This window comes from Homalodisca vitripennis, chromosome 2 (genome assembly GCF_021130785.1).
Source record: "Homalodisca vitripennis isolate AUS2020 chromosome 2, UT_GWSS_2.1, whole genome shotgun sequence".
Classification (NCBI taxonomy): domain Eukaryota; kingdom Metazoa; phylum Arthropoda; class Insecta; order Hemiptera; family Cicadellidae; genus Homalodisca; species Homalodisca vitripennis.
Genome location: NC_060208.1, coordinates 216,534,933 through 216,560,891, shown reverse-complemented (window position 1 = coordinate 216,560,891; position 25,959 = coordinate 216,534,933). Strand labels below are relative to the sequence as shown.

Below are 25,959 nucleotides of genomic sequence, written 5' to 3'. Positions count from 1 at the left end.
AAAAACAGAGTTACCGTGAGAGCTCATATTAATTCTACATAATGAATTTAAAACCACTTAAGCCAGTTGTAGGTTTAAGTCAAACATATTATGTATATTTTCCTTTTTAATGTATTTTTTTACAAATTGAGTTGTTAGTAGCAACTATAATACTTTGTTAATGTGTTAACTGCGCCAGATTCCTTAAACCACAGCGTCAGAGTGAGAATACTCAAGATCTCTCAGTATAGAGCCACAATGAAGGTGTTAAAAACTTATAACTCAAAATTGAAAATACAGTCATACTTTGAAAATATTTTATCTATACACAAAATGTAACCATCAGTATATTTTAATTACATAATTTTTCACAAATAACAAGAGTTTTAACATCTAACTTTTGTAAATATGTTGTATATTATTAAATAGTATTATATTAAAACGATTATAAGAAACAGAAATATCTTAAACATTAATATGATTGGTTGCTGAACGAGATCCTACAATAAGTCTGTAATTAATTGCTAATCAATAGGTAGCCTATACATACATAAATTTTGTATAGGGAATGTTTATTTTTAACAATTTATATAGCTTATTATTCCTTAAAGACCATGGTAAACAAATCTATGAAAACTAAAAGGAACTACAAACCGAATCTGATTCTTACCTTATCTAGCACTTGGTCTTACAACATAAAATAAAGTTGTAAAGCCAGTTTGTGTTTGCTGGTCATTTGTTGAAGGCTAACAGTTTTATGAATAATAAATTAACTATTTAAAAAATAATATTAGACTAAATTGTTTATCTTTAGAAACCGCACAATATTACAATCGAAGAATTCATTGGAAATACCATAATAAAATACCATTGTATTAATGATTAGAACCTAGAGTAATCAATGTCCCCACGATAGATTTCATGGGTAGGGTATGATAAGCGGGCCCGGTTTTTATATCGAAATTTGGCAAACGATATTACTTAATCATAACCATCGATATAATCAATCGATACTGATTAATTATTTTAAACAATTAATTTAAATAATCTATATCAACAGCTGTAAACACTTTTAAATAATACACGTAGGGTAATATTTCAATTCTACATAGGTTGTTACCTATTGTTATTTGATTATTAAAAAAGGCAGTAAATTTTAGAAAACTACACAACATTGCTTTGAAAGTTGATAAGACATGTTTTTCGTGGCTTCAGCATGTTGGAATCATACCGAAAAACCTATTACGTGAAATTTGTGGGAAAGAAACAGCTGTAACTGTGAGATGAGCAAATACGTCTTCAGTTTTCCTAATTTTGGTTATAATAATTTGTTTGATCACTGCAATTATTAAATTCATATTTTAATTTAAAACATATGATTGTTATTGAGGATTATAGATACTTTTATATCGATTGATAGTCTAGGATTTGATATGCAAATATTAGGTAGGTATCGATGATTACATTCTTCGATATAAAAAACCGGGTCTGTTTATAGTACCCTACCCGATTTCATTTTCACCAAGCCATTCGTTAATTTCCACTACTTAGTCCGGTCATCTGGTTACGTTAATGATTCACCAAAAAATATTTATTTATACTAAACACTGGTTGGTATACAATATGAGATTCCAAGCACACAAGTTGGAGCGTGCGCTGCAGCATATACGCGACTTGCTGGTGGACTCTACAGTATCTTGACGAGATCCAGGCCAATCCGCTTGCGTTCAGGCTCAAGATTGAAGACTCGCACTTCGATGCGGTCTCCCAGCTGCGGAGTCACATTCCTCAATCTGCTTGCAGGTATCAACCCGTTTATTCCCACTCCGATGTCCACAAATGTGCCAAAATGTGTAACATTCTGTACCCTACCTGGAAATAGTACAAAAGTTGGCATCTTTTGGTATTTAATTAATTAACCTACTTCATGGAAGGTATAATAGATTGTGCGTTAACCTTTACTTTATAGTCATATCAGTTAGTTTTGAGCTTAGATTTTAAGTGTTTTCTGCTAATTAAAGTCTTAACAAATTTTTTAACATATATATAATACTAGCTGTTTCCCGCGGCTTCGCACGCGTCTCTTAAGCTTTGCCCGTATATTTCTTTGCCTTCAAATAGTGTTTGGATATTTTAATATACGTAACTACTGTGTTGTAATTGCAGTTTATAATGTGCAGGCGCTTTGATAACTTTTATATCTTTCAGTACACCCTGGTGGTTAGTTACATCAATGGGCATTGCGTATAAACCTTCTACATAGAAAAATACAAATTTTCATAGTGATCGGTCCAATAGTTTCTGAGTCTATAAAGGACAAACACACAAACATTCATTTTTATATATTATGATTGCAGAAACAGTTTAAACAAAATTTGTCGTTTCTCTTAAGCTTACTCTATGCTTTAAAACTATAAGTGTAAAGAAATTTATAAAAAAATATATTTTTTGTCGCATTATATATGTTTACAAAGAACAGCTGATTAAAAATTTGAAAAGACTCTTTCACTTAATAACATATGTTTGCTGCAATGCATTTCTTACGGGTATTTCTGTAACCAGTGGGGCGGAATCCTGAATCGGGAAAGGGATAAAAAGTATCCTATAACCTTCTACAGATCAAGACGAAACAAATTTTTAAAAAAATTAGGCGAATCCGTCCAGCCGTTTGTGAGTGATGCTGTTACACACGAACAGTTTCATTTTTATATATATAGATATATATTATATATGAATTTAATCAAAAGAGTACTTTATTTGCTGACTCTTGTTTAAAGAAATAGTACAAATTAACATAAAATATAGAAATGTGTTAATTAACATAAGTATGTTTAAAACATTTAATCCTCCCACTGTCAAAGCCATAATTTTCAATGCATTTTACCCCCTTGTGAACTTTCAGAGTCATAATCTGCAATACATTTAAACATCGTCTACTAATTATGTCACAATTCTGATACTCGATAGATGCGGATTATAAACTAGTATGTGGTTTAACCAGCAGATTCAACGCTATCTATTGTCAACAGCTTTTATGTATCAGCCGTTGATAGTTCAAGATAATATGCGCGTGATGCATGCTTAGCAGTTATTGAGAGAGCTGTTTGATTATTTTGTTTCTTTTACGATTCTATTCTAAAAAAAGGGAAAGTATCAGTTTAGTGTAATAAAGTAATAGAATAAAAATTTATCCAGAAGAGACTAACATAAACAGTGCAATTGAAAAATTAACTGAATCCTAGGAACCTTTTTCTTTTTTTTAAATAAACCAAATATAATTTTGTGTTTGATTGACAATGAATCATGAACTGCCATCTAGTCAAGGCAAATATACTTTTAGAAGGGTTAATAATAATCAATAATCATTATTATTTACTACAAATTTCATCAAGAAATGTTACGTTGTCGAATGAAATCAAAGTAAAAATAGTTTACAGCAGCTTCATTACTCTTTGTGGTCCCTCCAAGAAATAATTCATGTTTGGTATAAAAAAAATTGTCTTGCAGCCATTTATTAACATCTTCTTGAAAGGGTTTCTAGATTCCAAGTCACCTGGTAGGATGTGAAGTTTTTTTACTCCTGTTATAATGGTTTTCTGCCAAATATAGTTTTTCTGTGGACTGACAATATTTAATTTTCTGAATATCTAATGTATAAATGTCACTTTGCTTTGGCTTTGGAGAGTCTTTAGTGAAACAGTATAGAATGGTGTCCAGAATGTGGATGGAAGAAACTGTGACTACATCCAAATTTTTGAATAAGTCCATGCAGACCTATCTAGGACCTAACCCTACTATAATTCTGATAGCCTTTTTAGCATTCTCAAGACACATCACAGGTTGACTTCAGAGGAATCGCTCTAGACAGAAATACTATGAACGTACATAGCTCTCAAACAATGTGTAATGCTCTAGTTACTTCTATTTAATAGTGGACTTAACTCATTTTAAGGTATACAAGGCTGAACCAAGTTTTAAGCAGAGGTTATCAGTTTGATTATTCCAGAACGAATTTTCAGCTAGTATGACAGAAAAATTTTATATTTTGTCAGCTCCTGCAAGATCAGGCATTGCATATGCCTTTTTTACTTCCAAATGACATCTGCTTGGTCTTACTTTCATTGGAGACTAATAGCTTTTTATACATTAGTCATGTGTTATATTTAAGGCAATATGGGTCACCTCTATTTATTAATATCTATATTTTCCATGAGTAGCATTGTCATTCACGTACACTACCATTTTGCTGTACCCTTTTAGATAAAAAAATCGTCAATTGAACAGCACGAACAGAATTGAATCTTGGGGAACCAACAATAATTGGCAGAAGTTCATATTTTGTTGTATTTATTAATCCTTTTATTTTTACTTTATTTAAACCATCTGGCTTTGGCCTTTTGAATAACCTACAAACCAATTCAGTGCCATTTGTTGCCAAAATGTGGTCATGTTCAAGGCAATCAAAAGCCTTGTTAAGATCAAGGTATTTGTCTATGATGGTATTCTTAACTTCCCAAGTTGTCTAAATATTGAGCAAAGTCAATAATTTCAGTTGTACTTGATTTTCCAGTCAAAAACCCATACTGACTGTTTATACTAGTTGATTTTATATCATATATACTTTGAGTATAATTTGTAAAATTTGTTCAATTAGTTAGATAGTTGAAAGCAGTGAGGTGGGGCTGTAGTTAGAAATACTCTGTGGGACACCTTGTTTGTGTTTTAGGTCATTTTGAGCTATACCAGTATGGATTGGAAAATACCTTTTGGCTTGATGGTAATTTTTACTAGAGATATTAAATAACTAAACATTTAGTGTATTTTTAATTTTTAGGCAAGAGAATTTTGGTGTTTTCTTCAATTAACGCACGTCAAAGCAGACTTGATATGTCCAAAAAAGGTGTAAGAATAATTTGAATTAAAAAGAGTAAGAAACATCTTGGATTTGTTGTGAACATAAGGATGGATATTTACCTGTAAGGATGATTCCAATCTTGAGGTCTTCCAGTGATGTAACTCCGCGACGAAACAGCGGCTTGCTGAGCTCCGAGCGTATATCATGGTCCAGAGGGTTCTTGAGACCTTCTGCGATCAGACGCACAACTGCCTCAGTCGTCGATAGCTCTTGGCTCAGAGCAGTTAGTCCTGGAAAAACCATTAGTTCAGTACTGATTTCGTAGGAAGAACAATAGCATTATTCACCTTAAGTACAATTTAGCATTTTCACGAATAAAGCAATACTGATTTGAACTGAATATGAAGTTAGCAGATCTTGAAAGCAGGTTAGTATAAAAGTAATCTATAGTAATCCTTTATTTAAAATTCTATTTAACTTTAAAAAAGTGTTTTGGCATTATGCCATGATCACAGAGAACAAAATAATATGAAAGAAAAACCTGGAAGTGAAATGTAATTTTCTTTCTTATAGAACCAATCTCAAGGCTTAAACTTCCTTGGCTACTCTTTGAAATATGACAGATAGGTAACAGTTTGTGGTTTATAACTGGAGTTATGGCTACTGATAGATTTCAATTATTACAGCTATAAAAAAGTGGTGATTTTCAGTCTCAGCGTCAATATGATGGGGACTCAACCGTTCTGTGGCACATCTAGGTGTGAATCCTTTGGAGCTGTCGTGAAATGGGTTCACACTAAACATGAGAAAAGATAGAGGCTGCATCCGGGTCTGAGAATAAGCAGAATGTTTCTACTGTCGCCTTTATCTGGGGTGGCGTCTAACGTTCTCTCACTAAGTAGATCGGTGTCTTCTCAGGTTATTGGTCTGATTACGGGACATAGTCACCTGAGGAAGCATCTTTACAGAGTCGGTATCCTTTGGGAGTATCCGTTCTGTAGAATGTGTGACGGGCAGGAGTAAACTGCTAAAAACATGCTCTTTGACTGCCCTGCAGTAGCAAGGAAGCGATACGTTATCTTTGGTAGTTTGGATAAGGGTGGCGAATTTCCTCAGGAGGACCTGATCGGTTGTTTTCGGCGGATGTTGAACTACTGAAACCATAGACTGATCGGCCTCATGTTGTGCTTCCGGTGGTGAGCAAAAGGCTTAAGTGCATAGCAATAGGCCACCCCATAGAAGAAGAAGAAGAGGATCTATTCAGCCAAAGCCTCACATGGTCAAATGAGGCACCACAGTATTGGATGAAGCTGAAAGCAGTTTTATAAGCAATAAAATATTTATATGGGGCAGGAAACACTGAATTTTATGGCATCATTGTAGTGATATCATTTACTCGTATTAATAATAGAGTAAACTGTATAAATATGTTACGTATTAAAAAGTTAAAAAACCTTTCCTTAATCCATGATTACCATGGAATGAAAAACCATCTTGGCAAAATAAAATAGACAAACTAACTAAGATTAAACATGCTACTAAGAATACGTATAATAAAAAATGTCTTTCAATAAATACAAAATTAAGACACTGCAAAACAGTTGCTCTGCCACAAATTACATACGCAAGTGAAACAATATTTAAAACAACAAATACTATTGCAATAGATAAGGTTCTTAAGATGGAGAGAAGAATAGTCAGAACTTGCTTAAACAAAAACTATCAAGTAGACGGAGTTTGGAGACTAGCTTCCAATGAAACAGTCTACAAAAATATAGAACCCATTACAAGTATAATTAAAAAGAAACGAATATCATTCCTGGGGCATTTGTTAAGAACACCTGAAAATAGAATTAGCAGGAAAATAGTAGAAAAACTGTGGTATAGTAAAAGTGACATTAAATGGATCACAGAATTAAAGGAAGATATGAGAGAGTTACAAATTACAGTAGAGGATTTAAAAACACAAGACAAACACATTGAAGATATTGAATGACAAACACTCTACACTACAGCTGAAAAGAAACAAACAACGAATAGGAAGAGTGGTTCCGGAGGAGGAAAGGAAATTACGCTCGGAAAGGATGAAGAAATATTGGGTGGATAAAAGAAGAAAGACTAGAAAATATAAAGTGACTAAAGTGGTCCAATGTAGGCCATAAAATTATAAATAAATAAATCCATGATTACATTCTACAACCCCAAACAATAAAAACACATATAAAAAATAACAGATTATAGTGCACATACTGTCATTTATATTCATTTGGAATTCTTTAACATGTAAATATTTATTACCATTTTCTCTCACTGTCCTCTCCACGTTTGCAATAAAGTGGGGAGTTCCAAGATTTTTCAGATCTACACCACATTTTTTAATAAACCTGAAACAAGCCAAATATAAATTAGTTTATGTTTAACACTTATTCTACTAATTATAAATTAAACTTATTGCTATGGCACTTTATTACATTTTTAAATAAAAATCACGTTACTTTTCTTAATAATGCATGTGGGGAAGTAATTTTAGTGTTTAAGTTATATTTTATGGATACAAAAAAAATAAACACAACTGATTATTGTATTAACTTATATTAAATTTAACACGGTTTCCTTCTGGACAATCAGAAGGTATTAACTAACTTGAAAGGAGTCTCTATTTCACCACATAGAGGAAGATTTAATTATTGATGTATTATTATTTTACCCATTTATTTAATGTTAACAACAAACAAATGAAAAAGAACTCAAAAGTCAAAATATTTTTATCCCATACCAGCAATTACCTTTGGCTTCAAGTGCAATTTTGAAATTCAAAGGCCATAGCTTTCTTAGTGAAAGCATTTATGATGTAATATGATCAATCTTTACAATTGTTTTAAATACTAGTAGATATACAGGTACATATTATTTCAGTATCCATAGTTGAGAGATTCAAAACGTAAATAAAAGTTTGACTGATTCTGTTTTGTTGTATGAATAAATATATACCTATAAGTCTCAAAAACATAATTTAGTCAAAAGGTGTAAACTTCCGTTTGTTTAGATCAATTATCTATCTAAGAAATTTCAAGTGCCATAGTTGAGTTTGAGTTGTGCCCTGATCAAGAAAATATATTACCAATACAAACCAACTTCGATTAAAAAGTGTCTACTTTGGGCTCTTTTAATTTCTTTAAACTATCCAAGATTTCTCAAGTCCCATAGTGATAGTTTGCTTTTTTTGTCATGATAAAGAAAATATATAACTTACATACAGCGGTCCACGAGTCAGATACAACCGATTAAATTCACTTCTGCTCTAATTTATTTACAGTTCCACAGTTGAGTTTATGTTGCACTGACTAAGAAAATAAACACATATGTGGCTTTTAGAATCTAACTTATATTTAAAAAGGTTTATTTGCAGTCTGCAATGTTTGTGATACTATAAGTAATATTGATTTTTCCCCCGATCAAGAAAATATGTGCATACTGATCTTTATTACGAGATCTCTTCCTTCCATGATTCTACAATTAAAGATAAGGTCTTAAAATTGTTTGAAGTTTAACACTGTTCTTATGGGACCATAATTAAGATGGCCAACTGTTATATAGAAAAACTATAAAAATTTCATAAAGATCACTACTTTGACTTTTATACACTTTTCATACCTATTTATGTATATATTTTCTTGATTGGGGCAACAATGCACTTTTCTACAGCACAGAGTAAACCTTAGGCCAAAAGTAGTCACCGGAAATGTCTTATACCAGTATCGCTTTTTGACTGATGTTACTTTTCATGTATATGTATGTAGTATATTTTTTGATAGTGACAATATGGCAAAGTTTACTATCATGTTTGAAATATAATTCATTCAAACCAGAAGTGTTCTTACACATACAAAATTTTACATAAGAGATGGTCGCAATTTTGTTTAACTGTTGAACCTCTTGCCAATGAACACTGAAACGATACAGACCATAAAAAGATCTACTTCTGATTCAAAATTATTACAGAGTTCTGTCATATTACATCATCTCACTGGCCTAAAACAACTCAGATATTGGAGCTATTAAAGTATTTTGGAATGTTGCAGAGAAATTTTAGTATTTGCCTACTCATAAAAACTGTTTCACTCTCTGACTACAGGGCCCCAAAACTTTAAGTCCAAATTATTCTTAAGTGGATCAGGAGATTGGAATACCTTCAGTGGCCATAACTTATTTTCAGGAATATTTAACATCCTATTTTCACTGCTAGAAGTATAATATCTATTGCTTAATGACCACTAGTATTTGAGAAGAAAGAAGAAAGAGATATCAAATACATTCAATCAGACTATCTTGGTAAACATTGTCACAAAATTAACAAATCATTTTATAAACAAGGATATCAATTATCTTTCAAATCTTTTAATAACCTCGGCCTTATAATCAAAAATAAAAGTAATTCAACAAAATAAATTCAACATTTAACAATAGTGGAGTACACAAATTAAAACAATGTAACAATTGTCAAAACCATTATATTGGACAAACTGGCCAATCCTTCAAAATTAGATTTAATGATCATATAAAAGTATTGAAGACATCATCAAATTCAAAATATGCTGACCATTTAAATAACACCGGCTATACATACAAAAATATCGAAAACAATCTTGGAATTTTACACATGCACAAAAAAATGTCACCTATTGTCATCTTAAGAACATTTTGAAATTTACAAAAGTGTCAAAATTAATCCTAATGTATTATTAAATGACAAAGATTTCTTAACAACAAATTTATTATTTGATAGACTTTTAAACTATATAAATTGATTATGTATATAAATTAAATACAAAATTTAGCCAGCAAGGTAGTTAAAACATAAGTCAATTTGGTCTAACTATTTATTTACTTCATTTATGTCTTCCTCCGTAGACTAGTGGATACAGTACAGCTCTCTAACTGAGAGATCACGGGTTCAGATCCCCGCGAGGTCCAATCATGATAGGAATAATAGCCACAATGATTTAAACAAGCCAGCATAGCCTAAGAGCTGAGGCTTAAAAGAGAATAAAAAAAACTTCATTTATTTATCTTAACCTCTACAAGTACATGAAGATGGATTATTCGAATCTATGTACGAATTCAAATGTACATTGTACGAATAAAAAATACGTGTTCAAAGGTGTATTCTTATTAGTTATATTAAACAATATTCAAAGCTATATTTCTAATATGTTACATTTATATTTATCAACTTTAGTGCTGGTTTCTTGGGTCAGTTAACTGAATACTGCTAAACTCCTTAAACAATTGTATGAAATAATTATATAAGATTTAGAGGGGCAGGAGGTAAATAACATTTCAAATCTAGTTGATACGCCTGGTCTAGGTTCCTCCTGTTCAAGGTTTATATAAATTTTATTGTGAAACCATAATTACTGGATATTACCATTTATAAATCAATTCAATCCATAGTTCTCTTTCAGTTCTTCTTCTTTGACCATCTCTCAATGTTAATAATTGAAAATCTAAAGGTGTCTATAGGTTCATATAGGTTGTAACAATAAATGTAAAGTGTCTTAAACACTCACTTTCCATATTTTTGTAAAAATGCTTAAGATATTTATGACTTAAAAAATTTATTGGTGGCATAATTGACCTGTACCATGGTAGATCCAAGCTTGAATAGTCAGAAGTTAACTGTACTTTACCTGTACGCTGTACTGTAAGACTCAGGGTGAATCCATGTCTGATCCAAGGGGTTGAAGTCTGTTTCCACACTCGTGCTTTGCTTCTTAGGCAACTGCTGCCTCTTCCCTTGTTGACTTGAACTGGAACAGTCACAAATATTTGGTACACACTCGTGATCTGTTTCTTAGGCAACTGCTGCCTCTTCCCTTGTTGACTTGAACTGGAACAGTCACAAATATTTGGTACACACTCGTGATCTGCTTCTTAGGCAACTGCTGCCTCTTCCCTTGTTGACTTGAACTGGAACAGTCACAAATATTTGGTACACACTCGTGATCTGCTTCTTAGGCAACTGCTGCCTCTTCCCTTGTTGACTTGAACTGGAACAGTCACAAATATTTGGTACACACTCGTGATCTGCTTCTTAGGCAACTGCTGCCTTTTCATTTGTTGACTTGAACTGGAAGAGTCACAAATATTTGGTACACACTCGTGATCTGCTTCTTAGGCAACTGCTGCCTCTTCCCTTGTTGACTTGAACTGGAACAGTCACAAATATTTGGTACACACTCGTGATCTGCTTCTTAGGCAACTGCTGCCTCTTCCCTTGTTGACTTGAACTGGAACAGTCACAAATATTTGGTACACACTAGTGATCTGCTTCTTAGGCAACTGCTGCCTCTTCCCTTTGTTGACTTGAACTGGAACAGTCACAAATATTTGGTACACTCTAGTGATCTGCTTCTTAGGCAACTACTACTTCTTCAGAGAGTTAAAGGAAATGGGTTTCTTCATCTTATCTTTTAATATAAATAAATTCGGATAACCAACAAACCTCGAGTGTACTGTGCAAAATGTGCTAACAGTTGGTGACTCCCACAATCTGTTTCTAACTTCAGCTATGAGGTAAATAAACCCCTATGAGGAAAAGGTATCCATTCTTCCTGTTCTGAACCATAGGAACATAAGTAAATATCACACATCATGAAAAAAAATCACACAAAAATGCACTATAAGCCTAATATAACACTGGTCTAAATATTGCCAATCAATGTTTAAAGTTCAGATATTACACCACTGTAGTACAACATTCTACAACACAAATACAGATCTGTTGAGTTAGGTTAATGAGAGAACAACATAAACAAAATAATAGTATGATAAAGACTCCATTTTTATAATTACTCAACATTTCTTCTTTTACATTGTGTTTCACTGTTTAGATACGTCCTCTGGTACAGAGATGTAGTCACATATATGGCACAAAGGGCATTAAAGATGTTTGTGTATGTCATATAAACTTGTTATCTTTTAATACTTTCCAATTTAACAAAGATACAGTATACATTTTGTATTATTATACATATTAATTATATTATATGACGAATGTTAGTCCAATTAGAATCACACATCGCTATTCATAACCAAAGTTCATTTTTTAAACAGCCTTTTGGATCACACTAATACCAAATAAATAATAAAATGTAATGAACACTACAAGGGCATTTTTCAACTGCATTTTAATGTTTAAACATGCTCTTTAGGTAAAATAATGACAATGAATTAGGTTAAAACATTTATAGGACTGAATAGAATTGGCTGTAAATGCTAACAATTAAATTGAATTATTAAAAATGTCCTTGAGAATATTTTTGTTCAAAACATTCAGTTTGAATATACAACTAAATAAATATTTTTTGAAGGTCTGCCTAACATTAGCAGATTGCTGTGTGAAAATGTCAAATTTGATCAAAATTATACATCTACTTAAATATGTACTCCAATACATATGTAAACAACACTTGGAACATCTATGGGATGTATATTTAGGTGATTGTACCAAATGTAAAACAGAGTTTTAACAATAAAAAATCATTAGGAAATTCACTTAACTACAATACCAGGGATCATAGTGAATTATCTATACCTTCTCACTGTTTATGGATTCATCACCAGAAACACAATATGCAGGATCTAAATTCTATGTACCTCTTCCACAAAACATTAAAATTGAAGATTTAAATACTTTAAAAGAAAACTCAAGAAATACCTAGTTTTAAAAGCTCTTTATTCTTTTGATCAGTCTTTCTTAGTGTAAAAATAAAGTTGAAAGTAAAAAAAGTAATTTCAATTAAATTAATAAAAAAACTGGAGTTTAATAAATATTAATATAAGTACTAGAGTGTTGTTTTAAATACCATTTGATGTAACAATGTTACATATGATTATTATCAGAATCAGAATCAGAAATATTTTATTGTCATTAAGCTTAATTACAGCGATAGACAAAGTCAGCTTATTCATTTATGTATATACAGATAAGTTAATAAATAAAACATATACTATATCACGAATAAATAAAACAAATACAAACAATACAAACAAACAATTACGGTTTATAATTTAACAAATCAATGGGACACACAACGAATATTAATTTTAAAAGCATAAACATGTAATATCGCTACTTAAGAAATCTGAGACTGAGTAATAAACATTATTCTTGAACCAGTTCTCTAATACTCTCTTAAAATTGTTTAAAGGTACAATCCATGCATTTTGTGGTAATTTGTTAAACAGTTTAATTTTCATAAAAATATGGCTACCTCTAGTTTTTTCTAATCTTACTTGAGGAAGATCTAAAAAATACTTCCTCCTCGTATCATACCCATGTACTTGTTCCCTAATTGTAAAGCTGGGGAGGACTTCTATTACACTTACTAAACAACAGTAAATATAAAGATTTGGCAGTGTCATAATTTTATACTCACTAAATAGAGGAACACAAGTTTCTCTGTCTGATACATTTTTTATTGACCTAACCGCTTTTTTTTTGCCATATGAATGCTCTTTGTGCACTAGTACTGTTTCCCCATAAAGTTACACCATATCTTAATTGCGATTGAAAAAGGGCATTATAAACTAATAACAATGTTTCAATAGATACATAATTTCTTAACTTTCTTAGAAGATAAACTATTCTAGATAGTTTTTTACAAAGGTAATCAATATGATAGGCCCAATCCAACTTACTGTCCAAACAAATGCCTAATAATTTAGCAGTTGAAGTACTCTCTTCTAATAATAGATTGTTTAAAGAAAAAACTATTTTCTCCGTCTTATTACTATTTACAAGTGAGTTTGCTTCAAACCATTCTAATGCCATTTTTAATGTTTGATTTTCTTTGTCCATTAATTCATCTAAATGTTTTGTGCTGTTAATCAGAGTAGTATCGTCAGCATATAACACTGACTTACATGTCACATTGAATGAGAAATCATTGACTGCCATTACAAATAAAAAAGGACCTAAGATTGAGCCTTGAGGCACACCTCTGGTAATATTCTTAAAGCTAGATTTATCATTACATTGTACAACCATCTGTTTTCTGTCATTCAGATATGACCTTAGTAAATTAAGCTCATTATTTCTAATTCCATAACTGTGAAACTTATCCACTAAAATTTTGTGATCTATACAATCAAAGGCTTTAGTTAAGTCAATTAACATAGCAGATGTTGTCATACGCTCTTCAAAACTCATTAGAATATTATCAATTACAGTCTCTACTGCTTTGATTGTACTTCCCCCTGGAATAAACCCAAATTGTTCTTGACAGTATACATTATTTTGGACAAAGTAAAAATGAAGTTGCTGTTTAATGTTTAATTCAAATATTTTACTAAGTATAGGTATTAAGGAGATTGGGCGGTAACTTGAGGGATTTGATTTGTCCCCTTTCTTGAATATTGGACACACTCTAGTTAGCTTTAATGCCTTGGGAAAAATCCCTTGCTCCAACATCTTATTAAATAACCATGTAAGAGGTGTTACTATTCCTTCAATAACATTTTTTTATGGTTTTATTGGAGAATCCATTTATATATCTACACTACTTTAATTACTTAATCTAGAGACACAGATTATTATGTTATTATTATTATTATTTATTATGTTATATATAATATTATAAAAGTGACACTATTTATTGTAACAAAGTTTACAGAATAAATAAAGGTGTTTTTATTGAATTATTTGAAAAATTTATAGCTTTGGTATTATAGGACCTCAAAACAAACTTTTAACGTAAAACACTCATACTTATAACCTAATGTGAGACAGCATTACGTTAAAAATAGTAACAGGACACTACTCTGGTAAGTGTGGTGCTAACTAAACTACAATCCCCAAAACTCAGAGCGATTACAAGTAAATTGGACAAGATGTTCTACCTGCCAGCCTGTGCAGTCTGAGGAACCACTCGCACGAAGCCCGCGCACTGTTCGTACGTCTTGTCTCCGATCCCCTTGACCAGCCGTAACTGCTGTCTGTTGGTGAACTGCCCGTTACATTCCCTCCACTCCAGAATCTTTCCGGCTCGGGACTGGTTCAGGCCAGCGATCTTCCTGTCAGATCAGATGTAATATTTTACAGTCTGGAGCCATTTAGGGTTAATTATATAAATACATTTCACAATTCTTTATTGGGTTGATAAGGTCAGATACACAACAATGTAACACAGACACAACACAACAGGTACACAATTATGTTGGGTTGGATTAGTCGTATTAGTGTGCATTTATAGTAAAACTCTGAAACAGGGTCTGATAGATAGACAGATGATCTACAATTGGCACATCAGATGTTGTCTTTGTCCTGCCAGACAACTGTGTAGGATACAGGATATTTCTGTGGAGGCCAAAATTAGACTGAGCCAGTATTTTACTTTCAGAATCAAGAATCAAAAATCAAGACTTTTATTGCCATTGAAAATTTTACATTGAATAGATTAAATCACCTATGTTTTCCAACTTACAACTAACTGAATTGATTTTAAACATTGTAAAAAAAAATAAAAACAAAAATCAGTAGTTATTGCAAAATGAGAATAATTAATTATTACAGAATAGTGAACTTAGGTCAATCGATTTGATAATTTATAAATATAAAGTTTAAACTAAATACAAAGCATAAAATGAAATATACAATTAACGTTATTAAAAATATATAATTTAAAATATACTGGGTGTTTCAAAAAGAATGTACGTATTTTTAATGCGTACATTTATTAAACTTTAAGAAAAACAAATATGAAACTTTACACACATATTTATGAATCTCTCAAGATGAGATTACAGATATTCAATAGGTCCGCCATCAGGGACATAAACAATATCACATTGATACTCAAATTACTTAATTACTCGGGCAAGCATGTCCTTCGTCAGTGATGTTATGCCAATATGGACCTGGTTCAACTCTCCAGGTTCTGTGAGAGTGGTGATACATAAATGTTACCTTTAACCAAACTCCACGGAAGAAGTCACAGGGTGTAAAATCTGGTGACCATGGAGCCCAGGTGAGAGATGCTAAGTCGCCAGCTCGTTAACGACCAATCCAACGGTCCGGAAGAGTTTCATTCAGATATTCACGCACTTGGTGACTCCAATGAGGGAGTGCCTCTTCATGTTGAGAATAAAGTTATCTTTGTGCAGCCTCAGAAATAACCAGTTTGTCTAGGATTACTATCAAGTTGTTTCTTCCCTTGGCAACATCAACAATGTCACTGTTTATTAGGTTCCTGGTGATGTCATTCTGCGAACGAAAGAGCTGTTGCCCTTGCAAGATGGGACCTAAGCTGTTCTGTGGTATCTCTAGATGTGAATTTTTTGGGGCTGTCTCAAAGTGGATTTTTGCTGAACATGAGAATCCAGGTTTGAGAATGAGCAGAATGGTCCTACACACGCCTTCTCCAGGGTGGCGTCTGACTTTCTCTACTTAAGTAGATTGGTGTCTTCTCGGGTTATGGGTGTAATTACAAAATATGGTCACCTGAGGAAGCATCTTCACAGAATCGGAATTCTCCAGGAGGATAAATTCTGTAGAATGTGTGATGGGCAGAAGGAAACTGCTGAACACCTACCTTTTTACTGTCCTGCATTAGCAAGGAAGTGCTACGCCATCAGTGATAGTTTGGATAAAAGTGGTGAATTTCTTCAGGAGGGCATGAAGAAGAAGAAAAAGAGGAAGTTGAACTGCAGATAAACTCAACATTTACATTGAACCAACCCTTCCCACCATAGCTATGGGATGACCAATCTTTTCTTATAAATTGTCAATTTGACAAGACAGTTTCTAATGCCTCAACGCCTAAAAACAACAAATATTTATTTTTCAGCTTTGTGTCTGCGTGATAAATTAATCTTGATTTATTGAAATTGTTAATAATATTTGCAACACCATAATTTTCTTCTAGAGTTGGTAAGATCTACCTTTCTTTGAAAAACTCAAACCTAATTTAAACAGTCCAGATGTGACCAGTCTAAGAAATCTAACCTACATTCAGTTTCCACATAATAACTCTAATGGGAGAGGGGGGAAGGTAAGAAAATGAGCATGATATTATCTTATATGAAAAACAACAAACTACTTTTTTTAACTTCTGCACGTTCCCTAAGCAGTTAAAACCTAAACTTATTAGAATAAAAATCCTAAACATGAATAGTAAAAAAATTTCTCAAAATGTGACAATTCTGTAATATTGAAAGCACAGGACCTGGTCTATGTCCTACCTACCTGAGGACAGACAAAGAGGCTGTGTTGATGTCCACTCCCACAAAGCTGACACACTCTGAGACCACCTCATCGAGAGTAGCATTGAGCTGTTTCTCGGGCACATCGTGCTGGTACATGCCCACTCCCAGGTGCTTGGGTTCCACTTTCACCATCTCGGACAGTGGATCTTGAACACGACGGGCCAGCGACACTGCCATGCAACACACATGTCTGATTTAGTAGAGGTAATAACGATCACATAACACTAGTAAATAACTACTGGACATTGTAAACAAGTGTTCTGTTCTAAATCATGAATGTTCTGTTTAAATTACCATCAAATTGATCACATAAATATACTGAAAAAGACCTTATTAGCTTTTTTAATATCTTATTAAAAGATTACAGTATTTCTTTTGACTGTGCTATGTTTTATGTTATGTTGTACGTGTTTGTTAAAATTAACTCGAAATTGAAAAAAATTACATTACTAAAGGAACATCATTGAAAAATTAAAAAAAAAAAATATTTAAAATACAAATTTACATTCAATCAGATTTTTCATCAATATGAACAATTCGTTATGGAGTACCGCAAGGATCCATTTTAGGACCTTCACTTTTTTGGGCTGTATTATAGGATTACCACATGTAACCACTGGTCTAAATAATGCAATTTATCTTTATGCTAATGTAGCCAACCTAATTATAACTAAAGGAAATAAAGACTGTATAAAGGTTAAAGGTATACAGGTATTTTTCTTGAGTGACCTCACAGGAAAATTATTATTACTTAACAAATTCTTAACTCAGAAAAACCTTTTTTTAAATGGCTAAAAAACAAATTATGTTTAATTTTGCACAAAACAGTGTAAAACCAAGTTGGAATATAACCTACAAATTAACAACATACAACACACACACATACACACATACATTAGACATACACATACATTACATACATTAGATGGAGAAAACAAGGGTTTTTGGTGTTTATTAATGACAAAAATCTAAAATGGGATGACCATATCATGCACATTTCAAACAAATATTTCCTCTGGATGCTTTACAAAGAATGTCTTTCAGTTGTAATTTGGAAACACTAAAATCAATTTACTTTTTTATAGTGCACTCCCTTATTTCATATAGAATATCAGTGTATAGGGCAACCGCCAAGGAAAACTTGGGTATTGTTCTGAAACTCCAAAAAAGGAGTTTCGGATTAAAAGCTCGCACTGGATTACCATCAAAGAGTACCACATGTGGGAATGTAATGTAAGAAAGTTTTTAATATACACTGATGATTGAGTGTACTAAACAATTATTAAAAATTTGTAAAACTATCATTTATAAGACTATTACTAACAATTTGAACATGGATTCAACGTTCCGCTGAATATCACGAAGGATGGGAAGTTGCATCACGACAACGTACCAACTCACATTGACTTCCTCGTTACCACTTTCTTGGTCAAAGCAGTGGTGTTAATGATTCCCAGCCTCCTTGTACGGTCTGGACATATTGTTTCCATGAATGAAAGGATCAATGAAAGAAAAGTATTTCAATACAATTGAAGAATTGCACTGGGTCAAAAAATGGCTTTTGCCGAAATACCAGTTCTTACTCTCCAGCATTTGTTAGCTGACTTATCCTCTACCCAACTGATCCGAGCGGAATCTGACATACAGGCGCATAAAAAAAATCATGACATTACTTTCTGGAAAATCACTGTACAATGTATGTACTCTCTAGGATCATAAATTCTGAATTGAGAGACACAGCTCTGACTAGATCACCTGCACTGATGAGGTTCCGGTCCAGTTTGGGGAACTCTTGGATTGCCTCACTGCTACAGCTGTATATGGAAGCCCCTTGTTCGCTGACTATCGTGTACTGGACATCCATCGGTTGGAACCAGCCGGACTGTATCAGCTGACTTAGGTACTCCTCTGTCTCCCGACAACCTTTGCCGTTGCCTATCCCGATCAGCTCACAGCTATGACAGAACAATTTCTTGTTCATTTGCTTAAGTTATGAAAGTTTAACTTCGTTCGGGTATCCAGCACTACGTTTTTTATTTCTTAAGTTTCATGCATACTTAATCTTATGTTTTACTATTTAATACCTGAAACACAGAATAGATCCCTGAAGGCAACAGGATTTTTCCAGACATTTGCAATCGTTCAGTAATACATAGTGATATACCGTTGTGATTACTGACTTACACGTGTTACAACGCTCTGGTATGATCTGTTTATTTTAAATAGTTTGTAATTATGTGTTAGGTTAGTTATTTACCTGAAGAAGAGATCAGATTTCGAAATGTAGTGTTACTGATTTTTGTATCACTGAACAATGGCAAATATCCTGAAAAATCCTGATTCCTTCACAATCCTTCCATTGCCAAAAACAAACTTCAAACAAAGAATAGATCTTTGATCTCAAAATGTGTTTCAGTTTTTTTTGTAGAGCAGCAATGGCAAAAAAATCATCCATCAGTGATAAAGGTATATATCATTCAAAAATCTCAAAAAATAGGAGGGATAATTTTTACATAATTTTTGAGCAAAGGAAAAATTTTAGAAAATGGGTGGGAGTAGGATGCGTAAAAAGGATTTATGTAATTGTTCTGTACCCTTGATGTTGCTGGGTGTGTATAAGAATAAAAAGTTAACTATACACAAATTGGTGTGTTCTAATTGTTTATTAATTAAGCACATGAATAATTTTTAATTTTAAAGGGGCTTGATTAATAATGACTTTTAGAACACTTGACTGACAAATTAGAAATAATACATGTTCTTAATTCCTTTAGGGTTTATTAAAAATACCACATTAATATGGTTTAGCTGATGTTTTTGATTTTTATAAAAAGACAGCAGCTTCAGTCTAACAGTGACAGAATCCAGGGCCGTTTTACACCCTGCCAGCGCCCTAGGCACATCGAAGAGTAGCGCCCCTTTTTATACCCTTGGCAGCTGATTACGCCCACCCTCCCCATCAGCCCTACCATAACGCCTATACCCTGTGTAAATTTAGATTTAGTCTGAAATGCCAGTCTTGGTTCGGGAGGGACTTAACTTGTCCTTTAACTCTACTTAACAAATTATCCTGATTTCCTTTTCATGAGCCTTTCCCATTATCCACCCACCTATGGACCCGCCGCGCCACCCTCCCTTCTATACATTTGAAGTATCTACATTTATTTACAGTATTCGTTTAATTTAAATTTTCTTTAGATTATTTTTGGTTTTTTTGGCTTACTACTAGATTGACCAGAGATTCATACAATAGCTTTTTTCAATAATGCTTTTGTAGTCTAATTTTAAAGTAATGTCGTTTTGGGTGCACAGCAACAATAAGCTATTAAGCTTTTTCAGCTATCGACGATCTAATCTACTGAATTCACTCTTTTTAAAAGCTGAAAAGTACGTTCAGCTGTGTAGTTTCGTCACAGGTAAGGTTAGAAATATCCAAGCTATTGGGGAAAGTGTTCTCTAATATGTTTGATTATATGTAGGCGTACATTTCTTTGATATTAGAAAGGTTCTCCAAAACCATGTATTGTTTGAAACGGTTACATTCCTTGGAAAAAAGTCTTTCCCAATCAATATCGTTCTTGTATACTTTTTCCTAAACAGTTTAGCTTCACAAGCCGCCTCTTTGGAATTTTTCTCTTCTAGATTTTGTAAGATCTTAGAATGTTATGTCGAGATTTTTATAGGCCTCCCTTCTTTTGTGGAGTTGCGAAGCTATGTTGTCAACAATGGCAATAAACACCTCAGTTGCGAAATCTTTCTCGAGGAGATGTTTCTTCCATGCTTCTGTCCTTTACAGCTAACTTTCTTTTCTTACTTTGTCTATACAGCTTCTTCTTTTTCTGCAAGTTTCAATGCTTTGGACTGGAAATTATCAAATAAATCTCTCTTTTCACTCAAAAACGAGGATAGTGTTTCAAGTTCCTTTGTAGCACCAAATAGGTCTAAATCTTGATTTTGAAGAGTCTTACTTGATTTATGAACTCTCTCGAGAATTTCATCTCAGATCACGGTTAATAACGAGAAATTTCCGAGTGTTTTTTAGAAACTAAGCGGCTGTGCATTATGTTTGGTGTCTGAGTATTGTCTTTATTTTAGCTCTTCAAGGAGATATTTTAATTCCATGTCGACTTCTGTTTTAAAGCTTGAAGAGCGTCTGTCCTAGCAGACCATCTTATGTCACTCAGGGGTTTTACCATTAGCTTTCTCTGATCTTTCTTTGATTTTCCTTCTTTACTCTTTCAACCATAAATCTCTCTCTCACAAAACTAAAAAACTAGAATATACAAAACAATTATATGTTCCCACTGCTTTTGTAACGGATCCGAAACGTGGAGGCTAAATAAGAAGGATGAGAAAAAGCCATCATATGAACAAGGGGTATGGAGAAGAAAACATAATAGAGAAATCAGGGGAGCTCTACAATAGTACGGATGTAATAGGAGAAATAAAAGTGCAGAAGACTCCGTTGGGCTGGCCATGTTTTGAGAAGAGAAGAGAAATGCAAACTGAGGAGGGTAATGTACGGTAACCCAGAAGGAAGACGACCCCGTGGGAGACCGAAAGTGAGATGGTGGAACCAGGTGAAGCTGATATGGAGAAGGTGGGCAGTCTGTCAGAGGAAGATGCGGAGGACCGTTCAAGATGGAGGAGCTTTGTTGGTGCGGCTAAATATCACCTCCGATATAAATGGCCCTGAGAGTAAGAGTAAGAGTAAGTACTCTTTTCAATATGACTTTTTAGGATGTTCTTTCCTGTAAGTGGATGCCGAGAAAAAAGCATACAGACCTTGTACGGAGTGTAAAAAAATATTGTGGGCTTTTTGGACACGCCTTCAGAAAAACACTCAGCAAGGTTTAGTGAGTGGAGCTGCATGGTACAAAGTCAGCAAGATCATATTTGCTGTTAATCCTTGCCTGAAGACCTGATTATATGCAACGACATGTCTGATCTAGCTCAAGTTTCTCAAGTAAAACTGAGGGTTGCTTCTTCCAAACTTCCAGATTTTTGGCATACACATGGTAAGAGTTGTGTCTGGTGTTCGTTGACGCAAGCATTGGGCAATGAAACATGCCGAAGTACTACAGCCAATTGGTCTGTGTGTGACACGTCAGGTGTGGAGTCTGTGATTAAAGAGAAATAGTGAGCTTGCTTGATTTGATTAAGATTTGTTTCAGTACTTCTTTACTTACAATTTCAATAAATTCACTGCAAACGTTAGACGAAATGATTCATTACCTTTGCCTCTGTTGCCATGTGTTGCTATGTGTTGGGCGAGAAATGGGTGAAATTCACTTATCAGCTCAAGACAGCCAAGAAAAGTCTGTTTGATGTAGACCCAAACGCTTGGTTATCTCCTCTAGATGGCAGACCTCTACTCGACAAACATTTTACAACAGACACAACTCTTGTCAATATTTCCCGCCAATATTTCACTTCTTCCTGGTATTGGCTTTGAATTTGTTTGGTGGCATTACATGTGGTTGTTTTCCTCAATATAAATTTCAAAACATTAGCCCTGTGGTCGTCAGATTTTTCATGTTTCTCAGCTAATGCAAAGGAATTTTTCCAATCATTAAACCCTTTGCTAAAAGATGTGTATTGTCCTCTGATTGAAACATAGGGCAGAATTTACAAAATACCTGCCCTGTTGATTATGAGTAAATAACCCAGTCTCTTTTGATCCTTTCTCCGTTCGAAAGCGCGACAAAAAATAAGTTGACCGAAAGCTTTTGTTTCACCCTACTTTTTCCATCGCTGTAATGTTCGGACACACGCAATTTTCCCCCCATGTTTTTGCGCCCCCTCAAAATTGCCAATTGCCTAGCGCCCTAGGCACGTGCCTACTGTGCCTATTCGGTAAAACGGGTCTGACAGGATCCCTCATCCAGAACTTGACTGGCTTGAAGTTTATATAGAGAACTTCAGGTGCTAGAACACGTTGTGTAGTTGACATACAAAGTGATTTGACCAGTGAGAACTATTATACCATACCTGTGGGTGGACAAAAGCTGCTTCAGTCTAACAGCGACAGGATCCTCAGGTGGTGGCCTGAACTTGACAGGTTTGAAGTTTATATGGAGAACTTCAGCTGCTAGAACAGTTCCTGTAGATGAAATGACAGCAGCCTTACAGCCATTGCTGAAACCTAGAACAACCAAACTTTATCCCTAAATTTTATTGTCACATCCAAATTTTTAAAACAGTTACTGTAATTATTTAAAAATGTATTAATAAAACAATTACAGTTGTAATTTTCAAGATTATGATTTTTATACCAAGGTGGAATTGGACAAATACATTTTGATTCCTAGTTTGTGTCCAAGTAATTTTAACAGTGTCATGCAAAGCTAAAAATAAAATGTCCTGACTTCCCCAGAATAAAATGTTTAATGTGAATTATAGATAAGTTAATATGGCACTCACACAACCAAAAAGTGATGTCTATGAGATGGTTTGTTATATTTTGTTTTATATATTGTTATTTTGTTATATATTGTTTTCCTGAATATGGTTTGTTATATTTTGCTAACATCCAGATGTTAGCAAAATATAACAAACCATATTCAGGAAAACAAGTCATCCCTGGAGACAACACAGCATATTGTTCTTCAGGGATCCATCCTGGGTCCTTTGTTGTTTATTTGCTATCTCAAGGGCCTCCTTGGATGTTAAACAGGTGGTATTTATCTATATGTAGATGACTCAAATTATTTACTATTGATACTAAAGATACTAGATAAAAATGATATTGATACCACTGCCAGTAAAGATTTAACCAAGTTAAATGAATTTCTACTCAATGGTAACCAAACAAGTAAAAGTAAATTATAATTTAAAATTATAGTAAACAACCAAAATATAGAACAAAAATACTAAATAAATACTTGTTGTCTAATGAGTGATGAAAATTTAAGCTGGAATATGCACATAGAGAGTGTTAAATAAAACAATAGGTGCAATTCTTGCTCTAAGGAAAATGTATATAATCTTGGATTGACAATCACTTAAGATTATATATTTCTCGTTAATTCAATCCAATGTGACTTATGGTCCCTTTACGGTGTCACTACTGGAAGACACCTGGATAAAACATTGGTAGCATAGAAAAAAATTGAACTGTATTAAAACTTAATGGGATGACACTGTAAATGTAGCTTTTACTAAAGTTGGTACCGCTTGACTTTAAATTTGATTTTGTTTATATTTAGATATATTTGTTAAATTTCATAAACTGCAATAGCCTAATTTAATTTCAATGCAGATTAAATCACAAAAAATACTTGCTCCCTCAGGACCGGACTTGGGTCTTTCACTTGCTGGGTAGAAAATATACATATGTTACATTTACAGATTACAATACATCTTATGATGACACAACAATCAAACAGAAATAAACACAACACATGATAATAATTCATGGAATCCTATTCTAATATAACGAGGATTACCTAAAGGCTGTAGCTGAATAATAAAAAAGTGTTTTACTGTGATTGTTTGTTTATTTATTATTTCTCTAATTTATATCCAATAATCGGGCATATTTGATAATTCGGCATGCCCCAAGTCCTAATCTTGCCGGATTAATGGAACTTTACTATATTTTTTATTCATATACGAAAAAATCAAACTTCTCAATTCAATAATTCATTGACATGAGTATGGTACTGGGACCCTTAAGGAATCTCTTGTAGAGAGAATACAGTGTCTTTGAAAAGTGTCTTACATAGAGATCTTACAGTGTTCTTGCATTCTCTTAAATAAGATATTACAGTGTCCTTGTATAGTGTCTTGCAGAGAGACCTTTTAAAGTCCTTGACAAATCTCTTGAGATTCAGCCATGGACTTCAGGGTCTGTTCAATAAGGTGGAGAGGGGTCTGACCAGTTTGCCTCGGTAGAGGGGTCTCCCACCAGTCAGGCATATTTTAATTCAGTCGCCTGTGAGCATGCTTTGAGACAGGAGGTGGATTTTTGTGACATGTGATTTTTTACGGTGTCCTGGTTTTTACGGTACCTGGTTCCACCAGACTTTTTCTTATTTCCACAAATGAAAGGGAGCTCAAAGAACATCAGTTCAACTCCATCGAGGCGATTCAAGAGGTGACAAGAAAGGTTCTGAACAGTATTTCTGAAACCGACTTCCAGCGGCTTTTGACGAGTGGGAGACGTGCTGAACTAAGTGTATCGATGCAGGGGGAATGTATGTTGAAGATTATTAAGTAGTTGTAATGATACCTGCAATAAATTTTGATTTTTTTTAACCAGTCCTGATAATTATTGAACAGACTCTGTATAACCACTTGTGATAGCATCAAAGGCAGCTCTTAATTTTTAATGACATCAAAAGACAAAGAATGGCTCATACCAAAGTTCATGTTGCCCAGTAGCTCAAAACCTTCATAATGTATCTAATTCCAACACACAAGTAGGTACCTGTTCCTGCTGCATGTGACTGTGAGAAGAATATATGCTAACTCACCAGGATCTATGCTGAGGATCGGAGTTCCACGTAACGGTGGTGTGAGGAGAAGCTTCTTTAGGTTTGTAGCAAACACGTCAATAGCTGCCCGTTCAGCTTCCTGATTTAGTTTTGACCGAACTTGCCTGGCGATTAGTGGATGTACTGTTATAGAAAAAACAACATTTAGTAAGTTGAGGAATTAAACGACTTTTGATAAATGCAGTATAAGTAAGAAGAATAAGAAGTACAACCAGAGAGAAAACTTAAAAAAGTCTCTAATATAGTACTAACAAATTATACTAGAACAAACCTGTAATTACAACAATACACATAACCCTACATGGCTGCATTATCAACAGCTATTTTGGAGCTCTTATCTAAAGGATTTAAGTATATATT

At 33.6% G+C, this 25,959-nt stretch overlaps 1 protein-coding gene across 3 annotated transcripts in view; it reads right to left on the bottom strand.

Moving 5' to 3' along the window:
• Positions 1 to 282: 282 nt before the first annotated feature.
• Positions 283 to 25,959, bottom strand: part of LOC124355405 (S1 RNA-binding domain-containing protein 1) — a 64,048-nt gene continuing 38,371 nt past the window's right edge. For all 3 annotated transcript variants that reach the window (XM_046806535.1, XM_046806534.1, XM_046806536.1), the window contains exons 9-17: positions 25,579 to 25,722; positions 23,093 to 23,246; positions 18,857 to 19,056; positions 17,082 to 17,271; positions 14,738 to 14,911; positions 10,525 to 10,644; positions 7,133 to 7,218; positions 4,954 to 5,124; positions 283 to 1,851 (exon numbers count right to left, since the gene is read on the bottom strand). In XM_046806535.1, coding sequence (XP_046662491.1) covers positions 1,667 to 1,851; positions 4,954 to 5,124; positions 7,133 to 7,218; positions 10,525 to 10,644; positions 14,738 to 14,911; positions 17,082 to 17,271; positions 18,857 to 19,056; positions 23,093 to 23,246; positions 25,579 to 25,722 — 1,424 coding nt within the window. In that variant the 3' untranslated portion in view covers positions 283 to 1,666. The remainder of the gene's footprint in view (positions 1,852 to 4,953; positions 5,125 to 7,132; positions 7,219 to 10,524; positions 10,645 to 14,737; positions 14,912 to 17,081; positions 17,272 to 18,856; positions 19,057 to 23,092; positions 23,247 to 25,578; positions 25,723 to 25,959) is intronic.